Source organism: Oncorhynchus keta, chromosome 17 (genome assembly GCF_023373465.1).
Source record: "Oncorhynchus keta strain PuntledgeMale-10-30-2019 chromosome 17, Oket_V2, whole genome shotgun sequence".
Taxonomy (NCBI): Eukaryota; Metazoa; Chordata; class Actinopteri; order Salmoniformes; family Salmonidae; genus Oncorhynchus; species Oncorhynchus keta.
Genome location: NC_068437.1, coordinates 45,200,312 through 45,225,244, shown reverse-complemented (window position 1 = coordinate 45,225,244; position 24,933 = coordinate 45,200,312). Strand labels below are relative to the sequence as shown.

General features: G+C 42.4%; 1 protein-coding gene across 2 annotated transcripts; it reads left to right on the top strand.

The window, feature by feature from the left end:
- The first annotated feature begins 2,837 nt into the window (after positions 1-2,837).
- amfra (autocrine motility factor receptor a) lies at positions 2,838-19,078 on the top strand. Of its 2 annotated transcripts, none has more exons than XM_035790004.2 (13): positions 2,838-3,859; positions 9,837-9,929; positions 10,341-10,505; positions 10,729-10,881; positions 11,165-11,205; positions 11,865-11,997; positions 12,209-12,342; positions 12,543-12,653; positions 12,831-13,030; positions 15,856-15,962; positions 16,145-16,279; positions 16,516-16,706; positions 17,478-19,078. In XM_035790004.2, the coding sequence occupies exons 1-13, from the start codon at positions 3,611-3,613 to the stop codon at positions 17,656-17,658; spliced, it is 1,893 nt and encodes a 630-aa protein (XP_035645897.1). In that variant the 5' UTR covers positions 2,838-3,610; the 3' UTR covers positions 17,659-19,078. The 2 variants fall into 2 exon arrangements, with proteins under 2 accessions (XP_035645897.1, XP_035645898.1); XM_035790005.2 differs by having other exon boundaries at positions 2,914-2,932.
- Positions 19,079-24,933: the final 5,855 nt, after the last annotated feature.

Genomic DNA, 24,933 nt, shown 5'->3' with positions numbered 1-24,933 from the left:
CCTTCCTAAGCCAGGATTCAGACATGGCTAGGACATCAGGGTTGGCGGAGTGTGCTGAAGCAGTGAATAAAACAAGCTTAGGGAGGAGGCTTCTGATGTTAACATGCATTAACACAAAGGCTTTTACAGTTACAGAAGTCAACAAATGAGAACACCTGGGGAATAGGAGTGATGCTGGGGGCTGCAGGGCCTGGATTAACCTCTACATCACCAGAGGAACATAGGAGGAGTAGGATAAAGGTAGGCCTAAAGGCTGTAAGAAAAGGATGTCTAGCGCATTCGGAACAGAGTAAAAGGTAAACATTTCTGGGCTTAGAAGAATAGAGTCAAGTAGGATCTGAGTACAGTGGAGGTTAACCTATGCATTGAGTGATGATGAGAGAGGTTTTGTCTAGAGGCACCAGTTAAGCCAGGTGAGGTCACCGCATGTGTGGGGGGTGGAACAAATGAGCTATCTAAGGCATGTAGGGCAGGGGGGCTCTACAGTGAAGTAAGACAATAATAACTAACCAAAACAGTAATAGACAAGGCATATTGATATTAGGGAGAGGCATGTGTAGCCAAGTGATCATAGGGTCCAATGAGCAGCAATAGGTGAGTCAGGGAGCCATTCGGTAGTCGCTACTACGGTAGGCAAGCTGGAGACATGACGATTCAGACAGCTAGCGGGCCGGGGCCTAGCAGATTGTCCTTCGGCGACCTCGGATGATTATATCGGCAGACCAGTCGTGATGGATCGACGGGGCTCCGTGTCGGCAATAAAGAGTCCAGGCAAATTGGCAAAAGAGCTATTGGAGCCCAAGAAATAGCTGGTGGACCTCTTCGGCTAGCCGGGAGATGGTCCTAGCTTGAGGCTAGCTCAAGGCTAACTGGTGCTTGCTTCGGGACAGAGGCGTTAGCCAGCAGTAGCCATTCGAATGCAGCTTGCAAGCTGCTGTCCCTAAGAGTGTGTCACCACGTGCCAGACTTCAGTTGTTTGAGTCACTGACGTGATCTTCCTGTCTGGTTTTCCCCCCCTTTGGGCTTGTGCGGTGGAGGACATCTTTGTGGGCTATACTCAGCCCTGTCCCAGGGTAGTTATTTGGTGGACTCTTGATATCCCTCTACTGGTGTGGGGGTTGTGCTTTGGCAAAGTGGATGGAGTTATATCCTGCCTGGTTGGCCCTGTCCAGGGGTATCGTCAGACAGGGCCACAGTGTCCCCCGACCCCCCCATTCTCAGCATCCAGTATCTATGCTGCAATAGTCTATGTGCTGGTGGGCTAGGGTCAGTCTGTCCTATCTGGTGTAATTATTCTCTCTCTCTCTCTCTCTCTCTCTCTCTCTCTCTCTCTCTCTCTCTGCCTCTCTCTCTCTCTCTCTGCCTCTCTCTCTCTCTCTCTCTGCCTCTGCCTCTCTCTGCCTCTCTGTCTCTCTCTGCCTCTCTCTCTCTCTCTGCCTCTCTCTGTCTCTCTCTCTGCCTCTCTCTGCCTCTCTCTGTCTCTCTCTCTCTCTCTCTCTCTCTCTCTCTGCTCTGCCTCTCTCTCTCTCTCTGCCTCTCTCTCTGCTCTCTCTCTCTCTCTCTCTGCCTCTCTCTCTCTCTCTCTCTCTCTCTGCCTCTCTCTCTCTCTCTCTCTCTCTCTCTCTGCCTCTCTGCTATTTAATCCTGAGGTGCTGACCTGTTGCACCCTCTACAACCACTGTGATTATTATTTGACCCTGCTGGTCATCTATGAGCGTTTGAACATCTTGAAGTAAGATCTGGCCTTAATGGCCATGTACGCTTATAATCTCCACCCTGCACAGCCAGAAGAGGAATGGCCACCCCTCAGGGTCTGGTTCCTCTCTAGGTTTCTTCCTAGGTTCCTGCCTTTCTAGGGAGTTTTTCCTAGCCACCATGCTTCTAGATCTGCATTGTTTGGGGTTTCAGGCTGGGTTTCTGTATAAGCACTTTGTGACATCTGCTGTTGTAATTTTTAAAAAAGCTTCATAAATGCACTTTATTTTATTAAAGTGTTATGTTTGGTGCAAATCCAACACACTCTTCATATTTTCAAGCGTGGTGGTGGCTGCATCATGTAATGGGTATACTTGTCATTGGCAAGGACTAGGGAGTTTTTTTAGGATAAAAATAAACAGAATAGAGCTAAGCAGAGGCAAAATCGTGAAGCAAAACCTGGTTCAGTCTTTTTTCCACAGACACTGGGAGATAAATTCACCTTTCAGCAGGACAATAACCTAAAACACAAGGCCAACTATACTGCTGCTTACCAAGAGGACGTTGAAGGTTCATGAGTGGCCAAGTTACAGTTTTGAGTCAAATCTGCCTGAAAATCTATGGCAAGACTTGAAAATGGCTGTCTAGCAATGATCAACAACCAATTTAACAGAGCTTGAACATTTTTGAAAATAATAATGTGAAAATATTGTACAATTCATGTGTGCCAAGCTCTTAGTGACGTACCCAGAAACATTCACAGCTGTAATCGCTGTCAAAGGTGATTCTAACATGTATTGACACAGGGGTGTGAACTTATGCAAATGAGATTTCTGTATTTAATTTTCAATAAATGTGTTAAAAGTTCTAAAAACATGTTTTCACTTTGTCATTATGGGCGTATTGTGTGTTGATGGGTGAGAATAACATATTTAATACATTTTGAATTCAGGCTGTAACATAACAAAATGTGGAATAAGTAAAGGGGTATGAATACTTTCTGAAGGCACTGTAGGTATGCTGCCTTATTCTGAATGAGGTCCCTTGCTGAGAAAACATTGCTGCGTTCACACAGGCAGACAAATTCTGATATGTTTTATGTAACTAGAGCACTCTGATCCAGCCAATCCAGAGAGGAATCCAGATGCTCCAAAACCGGAAGTACACCGAAATAGACGCAATAAAGTGGAAACTCAGAGATATTGCTACAGCAACATGCAATAGGAGGGTCGACACAGTTAAGCCTTTTACGTTTTTTTCAGAGAGACACCGATATACAGTTGGTATTTGGCGACATCGTACATAGTTATCAGCGTGGGCGAAATGTCAAGAGATTTTAATCCTGGTTACCAGCTAGCTAAACTGTTGTTGATTTACCAGTCGTCCATATACCTAGCTAGCTAGCCAAGGAGGATACATATCAAATATTACCACGGTATTGACTACAAACGAGATAATTAAGTTAACGTTTTCTAAATGACGCTAAATTAAATGTGCACTACGCATAAATCGCTACACCATTTCCTGCTTGCTTGCTAAAATTCTAATAGTTCGCCTAATTTCAGTTTGTGATAAAAACATATCATTGTACCATATAAACCGTCGTTAAATATATTTTCAATAACCAAAAAATATAGTATTTTCATCTGTTTGAAGCTGGTGTATTGATCTGAAAGTAAAAGAGAAAATTTAAAACAGGAAGGAAAGATATAGCGCACACAACATATCTACCGCTTCTTGGACTTGCGAATTACATATCTATTACTTAAATTTCTATGTGTATTTGGTGGGGTCTTCCAAAAAGTGACATTTCATCTTTAAATCACTAGTTGATAAAATAATCTCTCGAAATAGGTGTTCACTCAATACGTATTTATCTGAACTTTCCAAAGTGGCAAACCTTGCACCAGTCAATATGCCTTTGCTGTTTTTGGAGAGATGTCCATGGCCCACTTTGCAGACATACACAGCTCTGAGTGCTGTATTTCTCGCTGGGTCAATATTGAGTGGCTACTGTACTGTCCCAGAACCAGTAGAGTACACACAGACACAGAGCAGTTCTCCTGTAGAAAGTGATGATGTTGATGAGGACCCAATCACCAGCCTTAGTGATGTGGCAGCCACTGTCCGGTTGTACCTGGTCTCAAACACTGTTTTTGTTTGGGTAAGTTCATGAACTCTGCTCCTGTGGTTTGTTGATAATTCAGTACAATTCAAAACATGACTATCTGAATATTGTGTAGCGGACTAAACTCCACTCCATGGTAAAGGATGTTTAAGGATGTACTTCACCAACGGCGTGGAGCTGAGAACAGGCTTTGAGGAATCTAGCTCCGACCACATCGATTTGCCTAAGGTCAATACTTCAAAAAATATAAATTATGAAATGGCCAACTTGTACCTGTGTTTATCCTCTGTAGTTGCGTGCCATTCTTTGTTTGCTGAAATCCATACTTTTTCAATAAAGGGTTAATCACATACAACTACCGACTGTTTGCTCATCGGTGTTGCTCTAAGATGGCAACTCAGTGTAAATCCGCATGTGCCTATTGAATTTCAACAATTAAATAATCTGTGGTGGTTGATGAATGTTTATTGAAAAAGTATAGATTTCAGTAAACAAAGGCAACCATCTACAGAGGACAAACATAGGTAAAAGGTAGGTGTTTTAATATTTTTTGAAGTATTAACCTTGGGTGAATCGATATAGTCCGAGCTACAGTACCAGTCAAACGTTTGGACACCTACTTATTGACACCTACTTATTTAAGGGTTTTTCTTTATTTTTTACTATTTTCTACATTGTAGAATAATAATGAAGACATCAAAGCTATGAAATAATACATGGAATCATGTAGTAACCAAAAAAGTGTTAAACAAATCAACAAATATATTTGAGATTCTTCAATGTAGCCACCCTTTGCCTTGGTGACAGTTTTGTACACTCTTGGCATTCTCTGAAACCAGCTTCATGAGGTAGTCACCTGGAATGCTTTTCAAACGGTCTTGAATGAGTTCCCACATATGCTGAGCACTTGTCTGCTTTTCCTTCATTCTGCGGTCCAACTCATCCCATACCATCTCAATTGGCTTGAGGTTGGGTGATTTTGGAGGCCAAGTAATCTGATGCAGCACTCCATCACTCTCCTTGGTCAAATAGCCCTTACACATCCAGGAGGTGTGTTTTGGGTCATTGTTCTGTTGAAAAACAAATCATAGTCCCACTAAGCGGAACCCAGATGGGATGGCGTCTCGCTGCAAAATGCTGTGGTAGCTATGCTGGTTAAGTGTGCCTTGAATTCTAAATAAATCACAGACCATCACACCTCCATGCTTCACGGTGGGAACCACACATGCGGAGATCATCCATTCACGTACTTTGCGTCTCACAAAGACATGGCGGTTGGAACCAAAAATCTCAAATTTGTACTCATCAGACCAAAGGACAGATTTCTACCGGTCTAATGTCCATTGCTCGTGTTTCTTGGCCCAAGCAAGTTTCTTATTATTATTGCTGTCCTTTAGTAGTGGTTTCTTTCCAGGAATTCGACCATGATGGCCTGATTCACGCAGTCTCCTCTGAACAGTTGATGTCTATTACTTGAACTCTGAAGCATTTATTTGGGCTGCATTCTGAGGTCCAGTTAATTGCTTATTTCTGAGGCTGGTAACTCTAATGAACTTATCCTTTGCAGCAGAAGTATCTATGGATCTTCCTTTCCTGTGGCGGTTCTCATGAGAGCCAGTTTCATTTATAGCCCTTGATGGTTTTTGCAACTGCACTTGAAGAAACTTTCAAGTTCTTGACATTTTCCAGATTGACTGACCTTCATGTCTTAAAGTAATGATGGACAGTCGTTTCTCTTTGCTTATTTGAGCTGTTCTTGCCAAAATATGGACTTCGTCTTTTACCAGATAGGGCTATCTTCTGTATACCAACCCTACCATGTCACAACAACTGATTGGCTCAAACACATTAAGAAGGAAAGAAATTCCACAACATATCTTTAACAATGCACACCTTTTTAATTGAAATACATTCAAGGTGTGTACAAAGCTGTCATCAAGGTAAAGGGTGGCTACTTTAAAGAATCTCAAATATAAAATATATTTTGAGTTGTTTAACACTTTTTTGTTGTTGTTGGTTACTACATGATTCCATATATGTTATTTCATAGTTTTGATGTCTTCACTATTATTCTACAATGTAGAAAATAGTCAAAGAAAATAAAGAAAACCCTAGAGAGGACCCAGGCTATGAGGGGTGGCCAGTCCTCTTCTTGCTGTGCCGAGTGGAGATTGTAACAGAACATGGCCAAGATGTTCAAATGTTCATAAATGACCAGCATGGTCAAATAATAATAATCACAGTAGTTGTCGAGGGTGCAGCAAGTCAGCACCTCAGGAGTAAATGTCATTTGGATTTTCATAGCCGATCATTAAGAGTATCTCTACCGCTCCTGCTGTCTCTAGAGAGTTGAAAACAGCATGTCTGGGACAGGTAGCACGTCCGGTGAACAGGTCAGGTCATTCCATAGCCGCAGGCAGAACAGTTGAAACTGGAGCAGCAGCATGGCCAGGTGGACTGGGGACAGCAAGGAGTCCTCATGCCAGGTAGTCCTGAGGCATGGTCCTAGGGCTCAGGTCCTCTGAGAGAGAGAAAGAGAGAATTAGAGAGAGCATACTTAAATTCACACAGGACACCGGATAAGACATGAGAAGTACTCCAGATATAACAAACTGAACCTAGCCCCCCGACACAAACTCCTGCAGCATAAATACTGGAGGCTGAGACAGAAGGGGTCAGGAGACACTGTGGCCCCATCTGATGATACCCCACGGACAGGGCCAAACAGGAAGGATATAACCCCACCCACTTTGCCAAAGCACAGCCCCCACACCACCAGAGGGATATCTTCAACCACCAACTTACCATCCTGAGACAAGGCCGGAGTATAGCCCACAAAGATCTCCTCCACGGCCCAACCCAGACAGGAAGATCACATCAGTGACTCAACCCACTCAAGTGACGCACCCCTCCTAGGGATGGCATGAAAGAGCCCCAGTAAGCCAGTCACTCAGCCCCTGTAATAGGGTTAGAGGCAGAGAATCCCAGTGGAAAGAGGGGAACCGGCCAGGCAGAGACAGCAAGGGCGGTTCGTTGCTCCAGATCCTTTCCGTTCACCTTCACACTCCTGGGCCAGACTACACTCAATCATATGACCCACTGAAGAGATGAGTCTCCAGTAAAGACTTAAAGGTTGAGGCGGAGTCTACATCTCTCACATGGGTAGGCAGACCATTCCATAAAAATTGAGCTCTATAGGAGAAAGCCCTGCCTCCAGCTGTTTGCTTAGAAATTCTAGGGACAATTAGGAGGCTTGCGTCTTGTGACCGTAGCGTACGTGTAGGTATGTACGGCAGGACCAAATCAGAGAGATAGGTAGGAGCAAGCCCATGTAATGCTTTGTAGGTTAGCAGTAAAACCTTGAAATCAGCCCTTGCCTTAACAGGAAACCAGTGTAGGGAGTAATATGATCACATTTTTTGGTTCTAGTCAGGATTCTAGCAGCCGTATTTAGCACTAACTGAAGTTTATTTAGTGCTTTATCCAGGTAGACGGAAAGTAGAGCATTTCAGTAGTCTAACCTAGAAGTAGCAAAAGCATGGATACATTTTTCTGCATTATTTTTGGACAGAAAGTTTCAGATTTTTGCAATGTTACGTAGATGGAAAAAAGCTGTCCTTGAAATAGTCTTGATATGTTCGTCAAAAGAGAGATCAGGGTCCAGAGTAACACCAAGGTCCTTCACAGTTTTATTTGAGACGACTGTACAACCATTAAGATTAATTGTCAGATTCAACAGAAGATCTCTTTGTTTCTTGGGACCTAGAACGAGCATCTCTGTTTTGTCCGAGTTTAAAAGTAGAACGTTTGCAGCCGTCCACTTCCTTATGTCTGAAACACAGACTTCTAGGGAGGGCAATTTTGGGGCTTCACTATGTTTCATTGAAATGTACAGCTGTGTGTCATCCGCATAGCAGTGAAAGTTAACATTATGTTTTCGAATGACATCCCCAAGAGGTAAAATATATAGTGAAAACAATAGTGGTCCTAAAACGGAACCTTGAGGGACACCAAAATTTACAGTTGATTTGTCAGAGGACAAACCATTCACAGAGGCAAACTGATATCTTTCCGACAGATAAGATCTAAACCAGGCCAGAACTTGTTAGTGTAGACCAATTTGGGTTTCCAATCTCTCCAAAAGAATGTGGTGATCGATGGTATCAAAAGCAGCACTAAGGTCTAGGAGCACGAGGACAGATGCAGGGCCTCGGTCTGATGCCATTAAAAGGTAATTTACCACCTTCACAAGTGCAGTCTCAGTGCTATGATGGTGTCTAAAACCAGACTGAAGCATTTCGTATACATTGTTTGTCATCAGGAAGGCAGTGAGTTGCTGCGCAACAGCCTTTTCTAAGATTTTTGAGAAGAATGAAGATTCGATATAGGCCGATAGTTTTGATATTTTCTGGGTCAAGGTTTGGCTTTTTCAAGAGAGGCTTTATTATTGCCACTTTTAGTGAGTTTGGTACACATCCGGTGGATAGAGAGCCGTTTATTATGTTCAACATAGGAGGGCTAATCACAGGAAGCAGCTCTTTCAGTAGTTTAGTTGGAATAGGGTCCAGTATGCAGCTTGACGGTTTAGAGGCCATGATTATTTTCATCGCTGTGTCAAGAGATATAGTACTAAAACACTTGAGTGTCTCTCTTGATCCTAGGTCCTGGCAGAGTTGTGCAGACTCAGGACAACTGAGCTTTGAAGGAATACGCAGATTTAATGAGGAGTCTGTAATTTGCTTTCTAATAATCATGATCTTTTCTTCAAAGAAGTTCATGAATTTATAACTGCTGAAGTGAAAGCCATCCTCACATGGGGAATCCTGCTTTTTAGTTAGCTTTGCGACAGTATCAAAAATACATTTCGGATTGTTCTTATTTTCCTCAATTAAGTTGGAAAAATAGGATGATCGAGCAGCAGTGAGGGCTCTTCGGTACTGTCTTTCCAAGCTAGTCGGAAGATTTCCAGTTTGGTGTGGCGCCATTTCCGTTCCAATTTTCTGGAAGCTTGCTTCAGAGTTCAGGTATTTTCTGTATACCAGGGAGCTAGTTTCTTATGAGAAATGTTTTTAGTTTTTAGGGGTGCAACTGCATCTAGGGTATTGCGCAAGATTAAATTTAGTTCCTTGGTTAGGTGGTTAACTGATTTTTGTCATCTGACGTACTTGGGTAGGCAGAGGGAGTCTGGAAGGGCATCAAGGAATCTTTGTGTTGTCTGTGAATTTATAGCACGACTTTTGATGTTCCTTGGTTGGGGTCTGAGCAGATTATTTGTTGCAAATGTCATAAAATGGTGGTCCGATAGTCCAGGATTATGAGGAAAAACATTAAGATCCACAACATTTATTCAATGGGACAAAACTAGGTCCAGCGTATGACAGTGAGTAGGTCCAGAGACATGTTGGACAAAACCCACTGAGTCGATGATGGCTCCGAAAAGCCTTTTAGACTGGGTCTGTGGACTTTTCCATGTGAATATTAAAGTCACCAAAAATGTTAATATGACTACAATAACTACAATGCTATGACTACAAGGTTCGATAGGAATTCAGGGAACTCAATGAGGAATATATGGCCCAGGAGGCCTGTAAACAGTAGCTATAAAAAGTGATTGAGTAGGCTGCATAGATTTCTATATTGAAATTTGCTATCTTAAATGTTAGCAACACCCCCGCCTTTGCGGGATGCACGGGTGATATGGTCACTAGTGTAACCAGGAGGTGAGGCCTCATTTAACACAGTAAATTCATCAGGATTGTCCAAACTTTTGACTTTGTACAGTATATTCCAGAAAGCTTGGTCTTGGCTCCACACTGTTGGTGAAGTTCATCAGAAACTTCCTGTACCGTGGAGATTAGTCCGATAGATATTGTGCTGATATCGCAATTGAGACTTTCGTAACCCGGGACAAACTTTTACCTTGATATTGAAATAATGGATTTGGGATAGTGTCAATTTGCTGTTTCATTTGATGGCTGATTTAACGTTCAATTCAATATGTCATGTTGATCAGGTGATGGTGAATACAGCCTGTTGTGTCCTGATGCTGATTGCAAAGGTGATCCAGTGCATTGTCTTTGGGCCGCTCCGTGTCAGTGAAAAACAGGTAAGTAGGAATGTGTTTGGTGTTTTTCTAGGTAATGTCATTCATTAACCAGGTAGCCTAATGCTTTTCTTTGAAACACTTACTGCAAACTGCCAGGTCCCCTGTAACTGGGGTATAATGGGAATGTAATTTCATTAGTAGTCATTGAGATATGCATGCTAAGATCGAGGCCACTATCATAAACATTTTATTATGCAGCTGAATTAAATCCTCACGAAACCCAGATGAGATGCCTGGATAAGGCCAAAATGTAATAAATATGCCAATCTTTGATAAATCATTGCTCAATTATGCTTTTAGATACAACTGTAAAATATGTCAACAATCCTTCCTCAAAACAAGAAATCTATTGCCACTAAATCAAATGTTGTAATGCCCTATCTGCCCTGGCTGCTTTCTCTGTCGAAACAGCACCTAAAGGACAAGTTCTGGAACTTCATCTTCTACAAGTTTATCTTCATCTTCGGGGTGCTCAACGTTCAGACGGTGGAGGAGGTGGTGATGTGGTGTCTGTGGTTTGCTGTCCTCGTCTTCATGCACCTCATGGTCCAGCTCTGCAAGGACCGCTTTGAATATGTTCGTTTCCAATAGTCCTATATAGGAGTTATCCTCTTCTCACAATATTGTTTCATCATTTGTATTTAGCCAATATCTGTAAGGCTAATCAATAGTGTCTTTGTTTTGTAAAACAAACTCTAATTTCCCCGGTTCATGAATAGGGTTTTTAATGTTATGATATTCTATTATCATCCACGGCAGTATCGTACTTTGTCATTGAGTCTTGTGTGTGTTGTTACAGCTGTCATTCTCACCCACCACTCCTATGGACAGCCATGTGAGGGTTCTGACCCTACTGGTGGGTATGCTGCTGACCTGCTGTGGCTTGGCTCTGCTCTGTGGGCTCCTGGGAAATCCCCACGGCGTACACACCGTCACCTTCATGGCCGCTGAGGTAGGATGCCTGGAGCCCGCTCCCCAGGTGGATCTCAACTGTTTTTCCTTGATTCGTCGTGTCTCCTCGCATCAGGAGAGGAATGTTTCTCCAATGCATTTTGAGATGGAGGCGACATTTAAAAAGTATTTAGGGTCCTCTTGCCTTTGTTTCTCTATTCTATATGGATAAACATTTGCGGTGTAGTGCTTCTCTGCCTGTTTTTAATGTATACATCATGGTCTTATCTGATGATGCTCCCCATTATCTAACCAGACCATTGTTCTCTTATGTTTTCTTTCAGTGTATGCTGGTGTCCGTTAGAACTGGACATGTCATTATCCGGTAAGTGATTGTGCAGGCAATTGCCAAAATATTGTATATCTTGTATAAACCATTACCAACTGGTGGTACATCTTGTTAAGGTTCCCCAGCATGAAAACCAAACATGGCACTCAAACAGAAGGGGGATCTAACAAATAGTCACTGACATCAAACAAAATGAAACAGGTGGGGTTTTAGGAAGGATACTCATGGGGCTGTCCACTGAAAGTTGCATAGCAACAACAACTGGAACCTAAAAGACACCCACCATGAGCACCCACTAAATGTGCCCACTAAGAGACAAATAAAATAACCCACACCAAACTCAAAGACAGGAAGCAAACCAAAATGTTGGAGCAAAACAAAAACGGGGAAGATTAGATAAAGAATTGTTTTTCTAGAAATCTAAGGAGAGTTGACCTTCCACATCTCTCCAGACAACTGGGGCACTGGGCCAGCCACTCTTAAAAATCACCTGGGCCAGCACAGGTGAAACACCTTCCCACTAACAAGATGACAAACCAGCACAGGTGTAACACAAGCTGACTAACGAAGTGACACCAGTCTGTGCGCCCCACGTGCTAACATCAAACCTCTAAATATAAATGGAAAATCAAAAGCCTGTAACAATCTGAAAAGGCCGCAGGCACGCACTGAACACCTGTTTCTGCTTCCTCCAGGTACTTTATCCACCTGTGGGACTTGAACCATGAGGGCACCTGGGAGAGTAAAGGATCCTACGTTTACTACACTGACTTTGTGATGGAGCTGGCTTTGCTGGGGCTGGACCTTATGCACCACATCCACATGCTGGTGAGTTCAACACCCATCCTCACATCCACTCACTTTCACACAAAACAACTGCACAAGAGTGGCATGTTCCTATTTGACTTGGTACTAGTGTCCATTTATCTATAGTTCCCTTCATGTTGTAACCAGAATGTCTTCTTTCTACCAACTCTTTCTCCTATCCTCTCTGCTCTTTTGTCCTCTTTCTCTCCCTCTTCTCCCCTTCTCCTCTCAGCTGTTTGGTAACATCTGGCTCTCTATGGCCAGCCTGGTGATCTTCATGCAGCTGCGTTACCTGTTCCATGAGGTGCAGAAGAGAATCCGTCGCCACAAGAACTACCTCCGTGTCATCAACAACATGGAGGCCAGGTTTGTTGCTCAGTCAAGCTTTATCTTTCTACATACTGAACAGTACCTGTATTTATTTACATTACATTGTGTTATAGCTGTATCCATCTATGCTCTGAGGGATATTTGAAGGCAAAAGGTTGAAAGGAAAATATTAATTTCCATGATCTGAAAAGAAAATGGTCAAAGTATTGTTCTTCTAAGTATATTGTTGATTGCAGGTTTGCTGTGGCCACCTCTGATGAGCTGGTAGCGAACAATGATGACTGTGCTATCTGCTGGGACTCCATGTTGACAGCACGCAAGCTGCCCTGTGGACATCTCTTCCACAAGTGAGCAGATATGCAAAAACACTTAACCCCCATGCAGTGTGCATTTCAGCAACCACAACTATCTATTTTGCTATACATAACTCCAGTCCATTATCATGAATTAACATTGTGCCTAGTGCTACATAAAATCAAAGCATTATTATGGTCACTATTAACAGTGTGTTTTTGTGTGCCCAGCTCTTGCCTGCGTTCCTGGTTGGAGCAGGACACGTCGTGTCCCACGTGCCGTATGTCTCTGAACATCAGCGAGGGGGCTGGAGGAGAGAGAGAGGAGAGGCAAAGGGAGCCCATGCTGGAAGACAACATGGGCCCTGGAGGCCCCGGGCCAGATGCAAGGCAACACCTCAACCAACACAACCACTTCTTCCACTTTGATGGTGAGGCCCCAACACTCACCCAGTATACTCACTTTTCTACTTTTTTACTAGCACCCAGAATCAGAACCAATTTATTTCACAGGGACAGGAGACATTAATCAACATTTAGGCTTAAGTGTAAATCATAGTCCCGCATCTCATTGTGACATAGCTATGCGTTTCTGAGACCACCGTCTGCGGGGGACGCACTAAATTCCCAACCAACGTATCTCCGGTATGTGTCCTCTATATTCATTTGTGTGTGTTGACAGTTGGAGAAATTGCTTGAGCCGTGCTGAGAATTCGAAAAGTATCAAAGCCAATGGTCCAATATTCTAGAACATTGCTTTGCTTACATGTTTTGGTGCTTTAAAAGTATGTAAATAAGTAATAGGTTTTATTGGTTTCTCTCAGTCAGACTGAATTGTACACCAATTTTTTATTTATTTTTATTTATTTCACCTTTATTTAACCAGGTAGGCAAGTTGAGAACAAGTTCTCATTTACAATTGCGACCTGGCCAAGATAAAGCAAAGCAGTTTGACAGATACAACGACACAGAGTTACACATGGAGTAAAACAAACATACAGTCAATAATACAGTATAAACAAGTCTATATACAATGTGAGCAAATGAGGTGAGATAAGGGAGGTAAAGGCAAAAAAGGCCATGGTGGCAAAGTAAATACGATATAGCAAGTAAAACACTGGAATGGTAGATTTGCAGTGGAAGAATGTGCAAAGTAGAAATAAAAATAATGGGATGCAAAGGAGCAAAATAAATAAATTAAATACAGTTTGGAAAGAGGTAGTTGTTTGGGCTAAATTATAGGTGGGCTATGTACAGGTGCAGTAATCTGTGAGCTGCTCTGAAAGTTGGTGCTTAAACTGTTGGTGCTTACATTCAACATGAATAATTAAATAATTATCAAATAGTAAAATCCTAAACCAGTAAAACTCTTTTAATATAATACAATGTTAAAATATGCAATATACGCTGAGTGTACAAAACATTAAGAGCGCATTCCTAATATTGAGTTGCACCCCACCTTTGCCCTCAGAACAGCCTCAATTCATCAGGGAGTGGACTCTACAAGGTGTCGAAAGCATTGCACAGGGATGCTGGTCCATGTTGACTCCAATGCTTCCCACAGTTGTGTCAAGTTGGCTGGATGTAATTTGGATGGTGGACCATTCTTGATACACAGGATACTGTTGAGTGTGAACCTGGCAGTGTTGCAGTTCTTGTCACAAACCGGGGTGCCTGCCACCTACTACCATACCCCGTTCAAAAACACTTAAATATTTTGTCTTGCCCATTCACTCTGAATGGCACACATACACCATCCATCTCTCAATTGTCGCAAGGCTTAAAAATCCTTCTTTAACCTTTCTCCTCCCCATCATCTACACTGATTGAAGTGGATTTAACAAGTGACATCAAATGTTATTTATCACATGCGCCAAATACAACCTTACCGTGATCAAAAATCTAAATAAACTAAAGGAAAAATAGTAACGCACAATTTAATAGCAATAACTAGGCTATATAGTCAATATGCGGGGGTACGAGGTAGAGGTAATATGTACATGTAGGTTGGGGTAAAGTGACTAGGCATAGATAATAACAGAGTACTTTGTGTGTGTGTGGATTCCACTGAGTGTACATCAAGCCTGTGCAAGAGTCAGTGCAACAAATAATAATAAAATAAGGGTGTCAATGTAAATAGTCTGTGTAGCCATTTGATTAACTGTTCAGCAATCTTATGGCTTGGGGGTTGAAGCTGTTAAGCCTTTTGGTACCAGACTGGGCTTTCCGGTACTGCTTGCCATGCGGTAACCGAGAGAACCGTCTACGACTTGCGTGGCTGGAGTCTTTGACAATGTTTAGGGCCTTCCTCTGACACCACCTGGTATAGAGTTCCTGGATGGCAGGGATCTCGGCCCCAGTGATGTAATGGGCCATACACATTACCCTCTGTAGCATGTTGCGGTCGGATGACGAGCAGTTGCCATACCAGGCGGTGATGCAGCTAGGTCGGGATGCTCTCAATGGTGCAGCCATTGGTCAGTTTATGTCATGGAAAGAGCAGGTGTTCTTAATGTTTTGTATACAAACAACAATACTATAAAGACATGGTGTGGGTGGCAGCTTTGTATTTGTATTTATTAAGGATCCCCATTAGTTCCTGCAAAGGCAGCAGTTACTCTTCCTGGGGTCCAGCAACATTAAGGCCCTTATATACAACATCAAATATTACATTACATTTCATAACACTTTACACAACACATTAAGTGTGTTTCCTCAGGCCACTACTCTACTACCACATATCTAGAAAATACATATTTCCACACAGGGTTGGCAGCGTCATTGAGGGCAAGGAAAAGGACCGGGCCAAGGAGGGTCCCCTGGGCCACCCCACATGAGGCACTCGCATTCAGATGGGGCACCATAATGACCTGTTGTCTCCTGTCAGAGAGAAAGTCCCAAACCCATGGGACTATTTCAGGCCTCACCCCCATTGACAGGATATTTTTGATTACAGTAGTTAACCCTGTCAAATTCTTTACTCATCAATGTAAATGTCAGTGTTGGCTATGAAACTAAATGACATCTGTAGTCCCTACTAGTTTTGTTGTTTCCTGGATCAGGCCTCAGTATCTTTAGGGCCAAGAGTAACACCCATAAAATATGCAGATAGACATCCACTCAGTGGTTAATCTGACACAGTTGGTGACTATTCAGGCTTTTCTCTCACCACTCTAAATCCATATACAGATTAGTGAGGACTACTCTCCGTGAATATCTAACGAGCTTGACCGTGCATGTATTTCACCCCTACTAGGTTCTCGCATTGCCAGCTGGCTGCCCAGTTTCTCTGTGGAAGTGATGCACACAACCAACATCCTGGGAATCGTACAACAGGCCAACAACTCCCAGCTCAATGCCATGGTCAGTGTTTGTGGGGTCCATCCATTACTTGTTTTTCTTTTTACCAGTGTCTCATTATATTCTTGTTAACTTTCACCTGTGCTATTCTCTCATGTCAGTAACAATGAAGATAAGGAGGTAAAGATAGGAGGCTACATTAGATATTTTAAATAATGCTACATCTCCTCTCTCGCTATCTTTAGGCCCATCAAATCGGGGAGATGTTTCCGGAGGTTCCCTACCATCTTGTGCTGCAGGATCTGCAGCTGACCCACTCTGTAGAGGTCACCACTGACAACATCTTGGACGGACGCATCGTGGTTCCTTTCCCCATACAGGTCAGTCCCACACTGCTACAGGGAACTCCACACGCTGGTTGTGTGGGTGCTTATGTGGTCTCCTTGGATGTGACATTAACATAAGGAAGGGCTAAAATAGAGTTCAGGGTCAATTCATCCCATGAGCCGATACCCAAAAGGACTTGAGAAAAGCCTTCTTGGGACACTTCCACAGTAAGTTTAGAGCATACCTGACTTCCAGGTCTGCTTAAAATGTCTGCTGTCTCCCTCTCCAGCCTGTGGATCACTCCGCCTCCCAGGTCAACCCCTCCCCACAAGATGTGGGTGGGGCCAGCGGGAGTTCAGAGTTCGTGACCCCCGAGGTGGAGGATTTTGAGGTCAGAGGCAGCCGCTTCTCCAAGTCAGCCGAGGAGAGACAGAAGATACTGCTACAGAGGAAAGATGAGCTGCTGCTACGAGCACAGAGGTACTGGATCTGATTATTTAAAGTTAAAAAGAAAGCACTGACTTCAATGGAACACTTCCAGTTCCTAACCTAGCCTGGATTTCAAATTGATCTATTATGGATGTTGCAAATGACGCAAATTGTCTATTTTATCATATTTACTACCTTTCTATGCTCTGTTTGTGCCCACTTGTCTATTGGTGTTTTTGTTAGAATATTTGGTATTGTATGCTAAAGGGGTCGTACCCTGTGCTTTTCACCTTTTCATGCTGCTCTATTCAATTCAGCTCATTGTGTTTCTCATTCTCCTGTTTAATGGTACTGATCACTATTGTCAGTGATGGCTAATAATACGACCTGGTCATGAGGCTCTGAGCAGCACTGACCCCATTAGCACACCGATAGACATGTCCCCCGGCACCAGGACATTAACATGCCTGGCTTTAAATAGTACTTGTCTTCTTTCAAATACAGTTTGTTAGATGGGCAGGGTCTGCAGTTGCACTTTTGGGACTATTCTATTGGTTCCATTGCACCAGGCAAGCTAAATCAAGCTGAGCCAAAGTATTTTTTCTTTTTAAATAAGCCCAATATTAAATACCACCCTAGCTTCATGTCCACAGCCCGGCTCAACCTTAACCCTAGCCTCAACCCTAACCTTAGCTTCATGTCCCGGCTCAACCTCAACCCTAACCCTAGCTTTATGTCCACATCCTGGCTCAACCGTAACCCTAAGAACCCAGCAGATGTCTTAAACTAAAACCTGCTCCTCTCTTCCTGCGCCCCTCTCAGGAGATATCTGAGCAAGAGCCCAGAGGAAAATGCTGCTGCTATGAACGACGATGATGAGTACGATGAAGGTCTGCCCTCTCTTGATGATGACATCCCAGCAGGCTCAGTTTTAGACTCTATGACCCTGCGACGCAGAAAGTTAGCGGCAGCTGCTGAGCGCCGCATGCACACTTACCAGTGAAGAGGCTGGACTGGGAACTAAGGCCGGGATGATACCAGTATTACCATACTCGTTAGTATCATGGCAAGGAAACCAAACACAAAGCGAAATTAACTTTAGGAAAACATCCCTAATGTTGGAATCAAATGAAATTATGTTTTCATCCAGAGTCACATGTATTTATTTTCCAAGCTGTAGCAAACAATATATTGCATACAGCAGGTTATTAAAGGACCAAAGTTAGATCTGCTTCGTGTTTTAATTTTGGTCATGGACATTTTTTTGTGATACTGGTATTGTTACAGCCCTAGTGGGAACCAGTAAGATTTATACTGGTTACGACAGGTCTCACTGTACCACCAAACCTGCCCCTCTACAGTCCATCTAGGGCCGGAGTAAATAACCTACTACTGAATGGACTGTCTATCTGTTAAATTAACCTGAGAAATGTGCATGATTACATTTTTTCCCCACGCTGTGTTTTAAACATGAGATCCCAGGCTTTGTCACAATGGACCGTGACCGGGAGCCCCATAGGAGGGCCCACAATTGGCCCAGCACTGTCTGGGGTAGGGGAGGGTTTGGCCGGGGGGGGCTTTTCTTGGCTCATCATGCTCTAGCAACTCCTTGTGATAGGGCCGGGCACCTGCAAGCTGAATCCCGTCGTCAATTGAAAATATTGGTGTGGCTGACATCCAGCTCAAGCAGGCGGTGTGGTAAGAATGCAGCCAGCCAGGCGGGTCATGTTTTGGAGGACCCATGACTTGGCCTTTGCCTCTCCCGAGCCCATTGAGGAGATGCCAAGGGACCTAATTCGGGGAGAAAACTATGTTTTAAAAAAACTGCTTGTGGCCATAACACCCAGAACACGCCTGTTCAGGGTCAGGCCTGGTTAGTACTGAGACGGGAGACTGCCTGCCAATACATTATTAGACAGAAATCTGTATTGTCCACATTTCTGCTCTTATCTCTACCATGAAGAAACATTGAACAGACAGTCTCCATCTACTTTCTGATACTGCAGAGTCTAGTACAGTTTGATGTAGGAAATATCTATTTTCTGTCCTGAATACATATATAGTTCAGTTCCATTGCCTTGTGTATTGATAGTGTACCACTATGATTCATAGCTAAAAGCCACATTTGAATTTGTATTATAAGGAGTTGAAATATTAATTGATTATTTTATTTGTGTACATGCGTAGATGGCATAAGTAGCATTTAGATTGTCTACATGATTCTTCAAAACCTTGTGTAAAGGCTTTAGCTGGATCACACTTTATTTGAATGGTACTGACCTACAGTGCCTTCGGAAAGTATTCACACTTAGACTTTTTCCACATTTTGTTAGGTTACAGCCTTATTATAAAATTGATTCAATTGTTTTTTTCCCTCGTCAATGTATACATAATACCCCAAATAAAAAACAGATATCACCTTTACATAAGTATCCAGACACTTTACTAAGTACTTTGTTGAAGCACTTTTGGCAGCAATTACAGCCTTGAGTCTTCTTGGGTTGGACGCTAAAAGCTTGACCCACCTGCATTTGGGGAGTTTCTCCCATTCCTCTCAAGCTCTGTCAGGTTGGATGAAGTGTTGCCGCACAGCTATTTTCAGGTCTCTCCAGAGATGTTCAAATCCGGGCTCTTTTTGGGCCACTCATGGATATTCAGAGACTTGTTCTGAAGTCTCTCCTGCATTGTCTTGGCTGTGTGCTTATGGGTCGTTGTCCTGTTGGAAGGTGAACCCTCACCCCAGTCTGAGGTCCTTAGCGCTCTGGAGCAGGTTTTCATCAAGGATCTCTCTGTACCTTGATCTGTTCATCTTTGCCTCGATCCTGACTAGTCTCCCAGTCCCAACCGCTGAAAAATATCCCCACAACATGATGCTGCCACCACCATGCTGCCAGGTTTCTTCCAGACTAATCTTGTTTCTCATGATCTGAGAGTCTTTTAGGTGCCTTTTGACAAACTCTAAGCGAGCTGTCATATGCCTTTTACTGAGCAGTGGCTTCCATAAAGGCCTGATTGGTGGAGTGCTGCAGAGATGGTTGTCCTTCTGGAAGGTTCTCCCATCTCCACAAAGGAACTCTGTCAGAGTGACCATCGGGTAACGTTAGTTCCAAACTTCTTCCATTTAAGAATGATGGAGGCCACTGTGTTCTTGGGGACCTTCAATGCTGCAGAAATATTTTGGTACCTTTCCCCAGATCTGTGCCTCGACACAATTCTTTCGACACCAAGACTTGGTTTTTGCTCTGATAGGCACTGTCAACTATAGGTCCTTATATAGACAGGTGTGACTTTCCAAATCATGTCCAATCAATTGAATTTACCACAGGTGGACTTCAAGTTCTAGAAACATCTCAAGGATTATCATTGGAAACAGGATGCACCTGAGCTCAATTTTGAGTCTCATAGCAAAGGGTCTGAATACTTAAGTAAATAAGGTATTTCTGTTTAAATGTTTTTATAAAGTTGCAAACATTTCTAAAAACCTGTTTTTTGCGTCGTCATTATGGGGTATTGTGTGTAGATTGCTGAGGATGTGTTTATTTAATCAATTTTAAAAAGTCAAGGGGTCTGAATACTTTCCAAAGGCACTGTATGTAAGGATTTCATAATACAGGGTTTCCCAAACTCGGTCCTTGGGGGCCCCAAGTGGTGCCCATTTTGGTTTTTACCCTAGTACTTCTCAGCTGATTCAACTAATCATAAAGATTTGATATTTTGAATAAGCTGTATAGTGTTACGGCAAAACAAATCTTGCACCCCATGGGGTCCCGAGGAATGAGTTTAGGAAATGTTGCCATAACACCTTCATAGCTGTACATAGACATCTACGTCTTGCTCATTTTATTTTGCATTGCGATAAGTATTTGGAGTGATATTTTATTGAATTCATGTGGTGTTGTCCTTAAAGTTTTTTTAATGTCTCTCTATGCATACATCTGGATCATCATGATCTGCCAGAGGCTTCTCTTCCTAGTATTCCCTAGTAAAGTTGCAAAGTTCCAGAAATCCTTGTTGAAAGATTGCCAGAATCAATTTTTTTCTGGAAAACCAGGGAAGTTTGGGACTTGTGTTTTTGTAGTTACAACTCTCCTGAAATTAACAGCTTTTTACGTGTCACAAAATGTTAGGCTTGGTCTTTGTAGACCTTGACTATACTATGACCTTAGTGTTTTGTTTTGGTTGCACATTTGCACCTTGAAACAGTATTTCTTTTTATATATATATATATATATATTCTTTTTGCAAAAATGCATACGTAACTAAATCATAGGAATGCATTTTGTTCACTTAATTTGTGCCTAAATTCAACAGTGGATCAATCATTTATTTATATATATATATATATATATATATTTTTTTTTTTTGTAAATACTTTTGTAATGACTTTATTTTACATGTGAAATGACCCTCTACAAATACAATGCATAGCTACTATAGATGCTGTAACCCTGTTTGGTCTTTGCCTTGTTTTAGAAACAGTAGTGTTTTCTTTACAACTGCACTTCGTTGGAGAAATGGGTGGTTTTAAACCTTAAATGGGTCATCCAGTTGAAATCCTGCATAGCACTATACTACACATCACGCTAGTTTCCACCTTCTCACCTTCTTTGCCCCCCACCAGTTTGGGTCCCTATACAGTATTACTATGGTACTCTGTGACTGTTTTCACTAGAGGGCAGTAAGAGTACACTAGTCTCCAAGGGAATGTTCACTGTCTCAATCATTGAGGTTCAAATACTCCCTCTTCATGATACACTATGCCCAGGTTAAACAGAACAACAATATTTTACAGTAGAGACTGTTGTATAGAGCACATCCCTGGTATGACCCGTTTTAAAGCCTATTACTGGCTGTTAAGCTTCTAGCAACAACGTATGTAACTGGTTTATGAACATTCAGATTCAATATGATCGCTCTTTTTCAGCTATGCACCTTTTTAAAGGAAATGTTTTTTTTTCCTGCATTCGCGGAGACCTCATTAACGGTAAACACTACGTATGTTGGCTCAATCGGAAATTACCTTTAAATGTCAATTGCACTTTAATGCGAATCTCCTGCGGTCTAGCCTAAGTTTGTGTTTTGTATGAGGAATGCTACAGCTCCTGACCTCTCACCGTTACAATGGCCTTCATCCAGTGAGACTGACTGATGGTTTGTCTATGTCGAACCAGGTCAACCAAGGTCATGGGAAGTCGAGGCATGTGTATGTCACCATCCGTCTGTAACTGTCAGCCATGCATGCCACCTCTGTAGCTTCTCTGAAGACTGGCAGCAAGGCCTTTCCAATTGTTTTAGGACTTTATGTGAGTGAAAGGAGAGGCATATTCGCAACATGCAACCATTTCAAAGATTTTATTGAGCTAGTTCGAATAAGGAAATCAGTTAATTGAAATAAATGAAGTAGGTCTTAATCTATAGATTTCAATGACTGAGAATACAGATATGCATCTGTTGGTCACAGACCTTAAAAAATAAAAGTAGGGGTGTGGATCAGAAAACCAGTCCAGTATCTGGTGTGACCACCATTTGCCTCATGCAATGCGACACATCCTTTGCATAGAGTTGATCAGGCTGTTGATTGTGGAATGTTGTCCCACTATGCAAAGTTGCTGGATATTGGCGGGAACTGAAACGCGCTGTCATACACATTGATCCAGAGAATCCCAAACATGCTCAGTGGGTGACATGTCTGGTGAGTATGCAGGCCATGGAAGAACTGGGACATTTTCAGCTTCCAGGAATTGTGTACAGATCCTTGTGACTTGGGGCCGTGCATTATCATGCTGGAACGTGAGGTGATGGCGGCAGATGAATGTTATGACAATGGGCCTCAGGATGTCGTCACAGTATCTGTGTATTCAAATTGAATAGATAAAATGCAATTATGTTCATTGTCCGTAAGCTTATGCCTGCCCATACCATAACCCCACCACCACCATGGGGCACTCTGTTCACAACGTTGACATCAGCAAACCGCTTGCCCACACGCCGCCATACATGTGGTCTGGTTGTGAGGCCGGTTGGACGTAATGTCAAATTCTCTAAAATTACGTTGAAGGTGGCTTATGGTAGAGAAATTAACATGCAACAGCTTTGGTGGACAAAGAGAGTCCACTGGGTCTCCGGCTGCATTATGAGTTCTGGTGAATTCACACACTGAGAAAAGTGCCAAGAGGAAGAGATAAAAATATTTGCTTGTTTTCTCATTGTGTACCGAGACTGGGAATCGGAGCAAACCCAATCAACAGCTTATTAATAGTTTAACGCTGGATAACTGACCACTGTGTTAAGCATAACAATATTTTGAGAAATGTCTAATCAATATATTTACATAATTTGCACCTAGATTACCTAGTCCTGTTTGCATTTGCAGAGACTTATTTTGCCAATTCCCTCCTTGGGTACACCCAAACAGGTTATCAAATGTGTGATAACACAAAATATACACTGAGTTGTATTAGCTAGCATGATTAGTCTCTAACCTCGGTAAATTGCCTCTTCTTTCCACCATTGTTGGAGATAGCACCGGGTCCTAAGCGGGACAACTCCAGTGGTAGAACAGCGTGGTAATGCTGCTGGTATAAAGTGTTGCTGAGCCTCTTATCAGGCTGACCGGCCTCTCATTCTCTCTGCAGGACAATGAGCAGCTGAAGTGGGTCTTAATTGGTTCTGCACCAGTCAGTCGCTGAGGTGTGCATGTGAGATACAGTACCTGTTGGGGCTATAGCTAGTCTAGCACTATTTGCCAGACTCATGGCGCTCCAGTGGCTGTGGGAAGAGACTAATAATATATTGTGGTACTAAGGTATAGCTATACCTCAAAGTCCCTGGGGGTTACAGTATTCACCCCCAGTGTTAGTGGGATTAAAATGGCTTTATTTTTGTGAAGTAGAAGAAAAATTGTAACATTTATAAAAAAATATATATATGAACAAATTAAATTAAAATAATATCTTGATAAGTATTCGGGGCAAATCCAATCCATGTCACATCCTGACCATAGAAAGCCTTTATTTGGGGGGTGTTCTAGTATTCTAGATAAGTATTCAAACCCCTGAGTCCATACATGTTAGTATCACCTTTTGGCATTGATTACAGTCTTTCTGGGTAAGTCTCCAAGAGCTTTCCACACCTGGATTATGCAACATTTGCACATTTGATTATTTTTCTAAATTCAAGCTGTCAAATTGGATGTTTGATCATTGCTAGAAAAAAAAGTGCAGGTCTTACCATCATTTTTTTTTCAAGCAGATTTCATTCAAAACTAACTCGGCCAGTCAGGAACATCCACTGTCTTAGTAAGCAACTCCAGTGTAGATTGGGCCTTGTGTTTTAGGTTATTGTTCTGTTGGAAGGTGAATTAATCTCCCAGTGTCTGGCCACCACCACTATGCTTGAAAATATGGAGTGGTACTCCGTAATAGGTTGGATTGTATAAGGAGTGGACCAAGGCGCAGCGTGCTTTGGGTTCATCATCTATTTAAATGTTTATTTTACTAGGCAAGTCAGTTAAGAACAAATGATTATTTTCAATGACAGCCTAGGAACAGTGGGTTAACTGCCTGTTCAGGGACAGAACGACAGATTTGTACCTTGTCAGCTCAGGGATTTGAACTTGCAACCTTCCCAACTAGTCCAACACTCTAACCACTAGGCTACCCTGCCGCCCCAAATGTGAACGAGCAACAAAACAATAAAGAGTAACTAACAAACAAACATACAGCCTTGTAGGGCTCAAAAGCAACAATATAAAAACAAGATCCCACAAACAACAGGTGGAAAAAGGCTGCCTAAATATGATCCCCAATCAGAGACAACAATAGACAGCTGTCTCTGATTGGGAACCATACCAGGCCAACATAGAAATACAAAAACTAGACTACACATAGAAATAATAAACTAGAACACCCCCCAAATAAAGGCTTTCTATGGTCAGGATGTGACATGGATTGGATTTGCCCCGAACATAACCTTTTGTCCTGAATACAAATGATTAATTGGTTTGCCACATTATTTGCAGTATTACTTTAATGCCTTGTTGCAAACAGGATGCATATTTTTGAATATTTTTTTATTCTGTAAAGGCTTCCTTTTCGTTATGTTAATTAGGTTAGTATTGTGGAGTACCTACAATGTTGATACATCCTCAGTTTTTCTCCTATCACAGCCATTTAAACTAAATGTTTTAGTCAACAATCCCTGAGCGGTTTCCTACCTCTCCGGCAACTGAGTTAGGAATGTTGCTTGTATCTTTGTAGTGACTGGGTGTATTGATACA

Bases quoted from the DNA above. Each gene is read 5' to 3' on its own strand.
- amfra (XM_035790004.2), top strand. From the start codon at position 3,611: ATGCCTTTGCTGTTTTTGGAGAGATGTCCATGGCCCACTTTGCAGACA. The intron at 9,930-10,340 runs GTAAGTAGGAAT...CTGTCGAAACAG, and splicing joins TCCGTGTCAGTGAAAAACAG to CACCTAAAGGACAAGTTCTG. The intron at 10,882-11,164 runs GTAGGATGCCTG...GTTTTCTTTCAG, and splicing joins TCACCTTCATGGCCGCTGAG to TGTATGCTGGTGTCCGTTAG.